Source organism: Dendrobium catenatum, unplaced genomic scaffold, assembly GCF_001605985.2.
Source record: "Dendrobium catenatum unplaced genomic scaffold, ASM160598v2 fragScaff_scaffold_1061, whole genome shotgun sequence".
In the NCBI taxonomy this organism is placed as follows: domain Eukaryota; kingdom Viridiplantae; phylum Streptophyta; class Magnoliopsida; order Asparagales; family Orchidaceae; genus Dendrobium; species Dendrobium catenatum.
Window position 1 is genome coordinate 3,394,461 of NW_021319523.1, and position 8,642 is coordinate 3,403,102.

Consider the following 8,642-nt stretch of genomic DNA (forward strand, 5'->3'; position numbering starts at 1 on the left):
GGAACCCATGGATCTTAGGGTTGCAACCAAACTTGAGTCTCTTTCGGAAGACAGTACTTTGAGTCTGAAAGTTTTTGAGCCTGATTTGAGCAATGAGCCCCCTCTTGTTTCATTAGAGTCTAACTTTAGAGCTGCTCAATTGGATTTATATTTGGCCGAGTGTGTCATTCCTGATTCATACATTTTGCACGTTATAGCCTCGTCCTACCAGGATAAGGACCACTTCTATCCTAGTTGGATGAATTTATTAGATGACACTACCCCAACTAGGAGACTACCGTCGGCCCTAACTGAAACCAACTATAGAAGTGCCCTGGTAGCTAAGAGTGTCTTCATTCCTCCCCCTACACCAGTTCCCTTAGACCAAACACTTTAGGCCCCTCTTCTCGTGACTCGTCCACCTTTTCTAGCTATGTGTTCGTGTGAGTTAGTATGTTGTGTGTGTGTTTTGTAGTATGTTGTCCTCCAAAGTTATTTCTGCTTAAAACTTTTGAGTGAGCCTTGATTCTGGTCATTCGTCATGCATACCAGTTCTTTTGCATATGCATTTGCATCTTATCTCCAGGAGCTTCATAAAGAAATTAAAAGAATAATTGAATAGAGTAATTCCAATTATAAGCTTATTTCGGATCACAAGAAAAGATTTAAAGAATTCAAGGTTGGAAACCTTGTGATGGTACGGATCCCTCCGTAAAGAAGTCGCATGCTAGAAGCACCAGACCTTGAAGATAATGTCAAAAATAAATAGTAATGCTTATATGCTGGACCCCCAAGGGTTTTAACTTCAATCCTACATTTAATATAGAAGATCTAGTCACCTTTGAGAGACCCGAGTGAACCCTAATAATCCAATTCAAAATAAGCCTTGAGAGAACCCACCTAGCGAGATCCCCCAACCTACCTCCACTCCCCAAATTACCCCACTTACCCATAGCGGAGAAGATTGAAGCATTAATAGATGATGAGAAAATTTCCACAAAGGAAGAAGGTCACCGCAGGTACATAGTTCATTGGAAAGGGAAATCGGAGACGAATGACATGTGGATTGATCAGGAGGAGCTGCAGTGAGTGGACCCTGGTTCACTAGAGTGGTACAAGAGTTCTACAGATGATTACTCGACGGGGTCGAGTTTTCTCCCACCTGGGGAGAATGATGAGGACATCGTCAGCGATTTCGACACGTGTGCCATCGGAGACACCGGATATCGACAGCCACGATCAGGAGTTTTATTTTATTTTTTATTTTTCTATCATGTTATGTAGTATTTTATTTTATTTTTCAGTTTTTCCGTTTTTACCCTTATGGGTATTTGGTCGCTATTGTAGCCCAAAAGGCATTTTAGTCTTTTGTTTCCTTTGTCATTTTGAAGCCTATATATATGGTCATTTCTTATGTAATGGGTTAATGAATATTTGAAAGAAGATTATGTTTTGTTTCTACTTTTCTAGCATGAGTGCTTAAGAGGAAAGAGAGCTCAAGGGGAGCAAATCGCAAGGCCCACCAATCGTTGGAATAGTCCGCGGCTCGTGGTTAAGTTCGTTTTCATTCTATCGGTGCTTCTTTCATCCTCATCCAACACCAAATTTCCCTCCCGTCTATTCCCAATTCGAATCCCAATTTCATCCCGCCGACAACCTAAGGGAATCAACCGCCGGCCTCTCCCTTAGCCGTCGGCCACACCTCTTTCACCACCCAACCGCCGGCCACCACCTAGCCCCAAGCCATGATGAAGATGTCAATCATCATAATGGCTCCTTGATTGAGGTCCCGCATTAAAAGCATGAGTTATTGAATTTTGAAATTCAAAGTTCAATTTCAAAAACTTTCTTTATTTGCAAACTTCCAAATAAGGAAGTTTTTCTCGAATTCAAAGTTCAAACGAAATCTAATTGGATGACTCATTATTTTCCCCCCATAAGTTTCAAACTCATTTGGAAAGAAATTCCTCTCCCTAATCTCCCTCTCACAATGCCGCCGGCCCTATGAGGGTGAAATTCCCTTTAATGCTCCATTAATGCATTCAAGGCTCTTGATTCAAAATTTTCAAATTCAAATTCCCCTCCCTCTAATTTACTTAATTCTGAAATTAATTTCAGATTTGTGAATTAACCCCCTCCTCTCCTCTCTCTTGGCCGCCGGCCTTGCTTGGGATCAATTCCCATTAAATGCCACTTTATGGCATTGATCACATGAGGTTTGAAATTCAAATTCTAATTAACTTCCCTCCAAATTTACTTAAAATTTGAAACTAATTTAAGATTTAAGTAAATCCCTTCTTTCCCTCATCTAGCCTAACATCCCTCTCCCAATCCACCCGCCCCCTCTCTCCCAACCTTGGCCGACCCTCCCCTTTTCCTCTCGGGGTGAAGTTCGGATGCTCATAACACTTGGGGCTGAGAGAAGAGAAGACAACGTTTGCCCCCTTTCTCTTCAACTATGCATGGCCGATCCTGAGATCGACCACGGCTTCCTCTTCGACGAACAAGGACGGACGAACATCCTCGCATCCTCGTTCTTTGACGTGCAACTTGGACACGACGAGACCGTGGAAGGCTATATCGACCGCATTCGATATCAACACCAAGCCGTTGGATTATCATCGGACATCCGCCACCCTCACTAACTCCGACTACTTTCTCGTGGACAAAGGCTTGCAGCATCTTCTTCCTAGTGGTGATCTCAATTCTAGTGTGCAAGATCTTCTCTCGCCAAGCCGAGTATAGTCGAGTGAATAATCCCCGAGGTGAAAACTCTCATTATTAAGTTGTGGATTGTTATTTAATAGCTCTTAGCTTTGCTACTATTTTTGTTTATCTACAAGGATTAGTTAATGTACATGTACTCCTTCGCCTAAGCAAGTTGAAAACCAAGAATCTTTATTGAATTGCCTTGTTATCACAATAAGCTATTAATTGAGATTACATTGTCAATTGTTCTTAAATTTCTTATCAAGCTCCTTTTGCATGCATGTGGTTTCACATCATGTTGTTTGAGTTTAGGCTTAATGTCCTAATTCATTATATAAATAATTCTTTTTTTTTAGTAATGACAACAAAATCATGTAATCGCAAGGAAAGAATTGGTTGACAAGCCTAATTATTATCTAAAAAATATTGTTAAACCGAAAAATGATAAAAGCTTAAATAGAGGACAAAAGCAATGCCATATATTGACATATACATTGCTCTCTGTCCAAGCATTCAGCTTGTATATCTTATCAAGTTTCACACGATATCAGATTGTACATCATAAGTTATTAAAGAAGACAACCACTTTGAATAAGTGAAAAATGCTTCTGTTTGTATAATTAAAGTTTAAGAGTCACCACCGTGCAATGCATAACTGATTAAAATTAAAAAACTATACAGGCAACACTGAGGTGAGAAATCAATAAAAGTTGAGTGCTCAATCCAATAAGATCACCTTTGCCTTTCTCCAAACTTCAGCCTTGAGCATCTAAATACAGGCTGCAGTTTCAAAAAACGAGGATCAGTACCCTCAGTGTGACAACCAGCATATACGAAATTGACCAAGGTATGCACTGGAACTTTCCACCTGTGGATGAAAATGAAGGAATTGATTTGTAACACCAAAAAATTTCATTCATATTAAAATTCTCCTAAAAGTTATACCCTATTTTTTGCACATCCCAAAAAAAAACTAGCAAGTAATAGTAAAAAATAAAAAAATAAAAAAAGAAAAAACTAGCATGTAATAGTACACATATTTAAAACATATAAAAGTAATTGAACCAGTGGATGGAAACATACACTTCCAAGGAACCATTGCCCAACAAAACAGCAAGATAGCCCAGATGGTGTTTCCCTTTTGAATCAACTGCATCGGAAGGTCTCCATTTCATATCCCAAGCAACTTTTCCATTGTGAGCAAGAGCAGACACTAACCTAGGTAGAGCGATGCCTCTAGGATTAAGTAACTCCTCCTTACCAACCAAATGCAGGAAGCACCATATTTGAATGAAACCTCTTCCACTCAATTGTTCACCAATCTTGTGATACTCGGAACCAACAGGGTGCGCAGCAACTGCAAGATACTAAACATCAAGAAGGATAAAAATTAATGGTGATATACGATTACATATTTTGACCACGTCAGACAAAATCTTGGCATTGTACAATCTTACATTGCAATATTAACGAAATAAAAAACTTGCAATGCTTATGAAAAAGAGAGAAGTTACTGGACATTTGAGCAATTTAAAACATGCTAAGCTTATGAAAAGTGAGCACGGGACAATTGAGAATTGGGATTACCTCACACTTAACATCACAGTCAATGTTTTCATAAAGCCTGGGGCACCAATCCAAGGACCAAACAGATCCTCCAACATGAAAAACAAAATCATCACTGCAATAATACATCAATGTGCAATTTTCAAATATCTAAAAAGACAGGAATGATAAGTTTGTTAGATTTTGACGTTCCTATAAGGCTAACTAATAAAAGTTCCTAAAAAAACAATAGTAAATAGATTAGTTAAGTCTAGAACACATACTTGTCCAATGCTGATGTTGTGTGAGGTAATTTCTCCACCTGCTTTGTCAATTAAAATTATTTATAAAAATAGAACAGAATGCACAATCATCAATGAAAATTTGAACGTGTTTTGGGATAACAATAAACAATGATATGACCTAATTATCAGATTGAAATTGTATCATACTTTTGGAATGGCAGCTGATGAAAAGTGAGGTAACTTTATCCCCTTAATAGCATTTTTTGCTTCAGCAGATTCAGTTTGATAAGTAAAATTGACTGTTTTTGGCTTATAACAAAATGGCATCCATTCACAAAAATAGAATTGTTTCCATTCACTGCACATCAAAGAGCAAATATTAGTAAGAACGGATTAGAATAGAGCTTTTATTTAAAGAACTCTAAAGATAGAACTTAATAGATATAGTAGTAGTTGACTTATATTCTAGTTATTCTTCTTGTTGGCTAGATATTAATCTTTCAATCATTCAATAATTTTATTTTTGGGTTTACACCATGCATGGCATAAGCATGTGGCAGGTGGTAAGAGAAGATGGAAAACTAAGTACTCTCAGTTGGTAACACAATCACCTATGCATAGTACTTTTGAATTAACATGCATCTCCCTTTCCACCCCAAATGTGCACCCATGAAATGCAATATGCCAAGACAAAAGACCCTACCACACACACACCCCAACTTAAACACTTAGTAGCGTGGGATCCAAAAATTAATGTCCCAACTCTATTGAGAGAGTTTGAGTGTGTTGGATTAAATTTTTAAAAGGAAGATTGTGTTGTAGATAGGGCACTACGCAAGGACTTTACCTCATTTTTTGAGAACATAGAAATCTGAATTCAGATTTTTCATAGTTGCAAGCGTTTATGATTAATTACCCCTACCAATAAAAAGAGAAAACTTTCGATCAAAAATAATCATTAGAAGTTAAATGCATTGTATATAGTTGCAAAAAAATTGGTGTAGGGTTGAGAACTTGCATTCATCTTATGCTCAGTTCGCACAACATCTTTAGACATTAAATTCAAGCAATTAGCACATTCGTTACAGCACATGCAAATGAGCTTGTTTTCAAAAAAATGTAAATAAAATTTAGAGAGGTTGCAGCCATTTTAAAATAATTGCATGTTTCACAATGCAAAGCTAAAATTATGTTCATTTTTATTTAGTCCGCATTTCATTCTCATCTCAAATTTCGAAGTAATGTGCGTGGTAGAGGTACATATGGGTAATTCAATTTTGATAATTTGTTTTTATTTTGATTTATAATTTATTTACTTTACATTATGGTAGAAGTACATGAGTCATAAGATATGGAGGTGAAAAAGTAGATGCTAGCAAATCACATTGAAGACTTATCTAATGAATTGCATCCATCAAAAGAATGTTTGGTTTTTTTTTTTTTTTTTTTGCAACAACAACAACAACAACAACATCAAGCCTTTATCCCACTACGTGGGGTCTTAAAGGATTCATGTCATTATTCTTTTTTTTTTTTTGAATAAAAAGAATAAATGCATCTGAACAATGAGCATACACCTCCAAGTACCTGCACATACCCATCATGTTATTGCTAAACCCCAAAACCAATAAACATTCACAAATTGGATCCTGATGAGCATTCACTCAAGTCCAACCAAGCACTTATTTCCATGTGGAGACATCTATATGCCAAAACCCATAATTAGAACCGCCATAAGATTACTGTAAACTTGAAACTATGCTCATAGGCACGCATTTTTTATTCAAAAAATATAATAAATGTGCAATTTAGAAAAGAAAGAAAATAAACCGTACTGGCTATCTGCACATTAAAATACTAAGAATTAAATTAATAAAAGTGTGAAATTGGTTAAGGAAGCTGTCATTCAATGTACTAAATAATAATAATTTAAGAGTGGCAACCCCTGCAACGAACATAGTAAAGTACCGTTGCATTTAAAACTATCAGTATGACAGCAGTATAGATTTTTCTTATTGCCACAAGAAACTAATTAGGAAAACAAGACTGGTTGCATTGTGTAAGGATTCAAGAGAAAATGGCCTGCAATTTTGAGCTCTACTTCTTACTAAGATAATTTTTTTTAAAGAAACACTAGGGATATGCAAAAGAAAGCTTCATTAATCATCTAATTTTGTCAGCAGAGATATTTTTTACCTAATGAAACTAATCATGGACTTGAACTGTTCAATCTCGCTTGCCTCAAAACTCTCCTCTTTAGCATCACCGCAAAGCTTTGAGATGGCTTCCATGATAGAGAGGAAATTCTCCACAGAGGGATCAAAAGTTAAGAGTGGTACACCATCTGTGATTTGGAAACACGAGGTCCTCTCAAAGATAGTTTCCGATCCTTCCTCCCTGACCCCAGCAACATCCATTTCACTCTTTCCCTATCACGTCCTGTCTAACCCTCCTGAATGTGGCAGCAACACAATGAGTAGAAGGTATAACATTTACAAATTTTCATACATCAAAATATCACCTGCACAATTATACAATGTATCCATCAACATCAAAACATTAGAGTTGCAAAATTAAAACATCATACATGCAATTTATCCATCAAACAGAATAAAAGACATAAATATAACATCCATTAATCATATGAATCAAAACCTCACAAACAGACTGAAAACATACTAATGGAACATCTACAAAGCCTCCTAAAAAATATAATATGAATTAAATGACCATTATGATCCAACTTAACATATTAGAAAGGTAACTCCATATTAAACACATTTATTTAGATATATTGGATCTATTGTTCAGAGTGATGGTGAAATAGATGGGGATGTTGTTAGTAGAATTCAAGTTAGATGGTTGAGGTGGAGGATGCATCGGACTTGTTGTGTGATAGAAAAGTACCCCTCAAACTTAAGGTAAAATTCTATAAGATGGTGGTGAGGCCTGCAATGTTTTATGGTGCCGAATGTTGGCCATTAAAAGAGAAGCACAATACTAAGTTAAGTGTGGCATAGATGAGGATGCTCAGGTGGATGAGTGACTTTACGAAATGAGCATATATATGAAAAGGTTGGAGTAGCTCCAGTAGAAGATAAGATTAGATAGTAAGGGTGTCAATTTCGGGTCACGGGTCGGGTTCAAGTCGAACCCGGAACTGACCCGATACTGTTCGGGTCAACCCGAACCCGACCCCTTTTTACAAACGGGTCGGTTTTCCGGACCCGAACCCGACCCGCTTCGGGTTCAGGTCAACCCGAGACGACGCGAAAGCGGGTGCCAACATGCGCGGCGGAACGCCGGAGCCTAACATAGGCGGTCGGACAACTAGACCTGGAGGTCCTGGACGCAGGCGCTGGCCTGGACGCGGCAGCCGGCCAGCTTGGCTAGCCCTCAAGCGGGCCTGGACATGGTCACGTGAGTACGCGACTCACCTCCTCGAAACATGCATCTTACCTATTTTCACGTGATGGGCATGATGCATTGCAGACACGCGTGCGAGTGGGGCAGCCGGGCAGGGGTGGGATTTGCCATGAGCTGACGGGGTTGTTTGGGTCCCCTTCCATGAGAAATAAGATATCTATTTATAGCTTTCAAAGAGTGGCATGGCCAGTAAATATGACGGAGATCATGGATAAGTTGGGAGTGATTTGAATGAATAATCGATTGTGATCCCCTTGATCGTGGACAATTTATTAGATATTTGAATGTCTTAATGATATCAGAATTTAATGATCTTGGACTCATTAGATAATTTTCGTCAAGCTGCTTTATTTGACAATAAGCATGTCATGTTTGAAAATCGTTTGGTCATCCAATTATGGTTTGAACTATCTAAATGCGCTTCAGGTCTTCAATTTGGACCCATTTGGGCTCAGATTTAGGTTAATTTGGTGTTGTTTGGGTTGTATTTTTGAGACGTTCTGTTCACGTGTAAGTTTACTGAAATCAGAGTTCGATGGTCCCATATTTAATTTCAAAAGCTATCAACTAAATTTTTCCTTGAGTTTCGTGCCTGATCAAGATAAATTTTTGGTGATATATTAGCACTATCTCAAAGCAAATCTAAAAATTTTAAAACCCAACTTAACTATTTTTTGTCAGATATTCTAATACTTTTTTTTTTTTTTTGCATTTTAAGTTGATAACCGGTTTGCATTT

At 37.7% G+C, this 8,642-nt stretch overlaps 1 protein-coding gene across 4 annotated transcripts in view; it reads right to left on the reverse strand.

The window, feature by feature from the left end:
- The window catches only part of LOC110107328 (general transcription factor 3C polypeptide 2), a 46,401-nt gene extending 39,298 nt beyond the window's left edge, over positions 1-7,103 (reverse strand). Inside the window, exons 1-7 of one of the 4 annotated variants that reach the window (XM_028698300.1) lie at positions 6,675-6,807; positions 5,326-5,396; positions 4,686-4,836; positions 4,518-4,558; positions 4,276-4,369; positions 3,772-4,055; positions 3,425-3,556 (exon numbers count right to left, since the gene is read on the reverse strand). In XM_028698300.1, the coding sequence (XP_028554133.1) occupies positions 3,425-3,556; positions 3,772-4,055; positions 4,276-4,369; positions 4,518-4,558; positions 4,686-4,836; positions 5,326-5,330 (707 nt within the window). In that variant the 5' untranslated portion in view covers positions 5,331-5,396; positions 6,675-6,807. Of the gene's footprint in view, positions 1-3,424; positions 3,557-3,771; positions 4,056-4,275; positions 4,370-4,517; positions 4,559-4,685; positions 4,837-5,325; positions 5,397-6,674 lie in introns of all 4 variants that reach the window. The other 3 variants (XM_020837573.2, XM_020837574.2, XM_020837575.2) reach the window with 3 other exon arrangements.
- Positions 7,104-8,642: the final 1,539 nt, after the last annotated feature.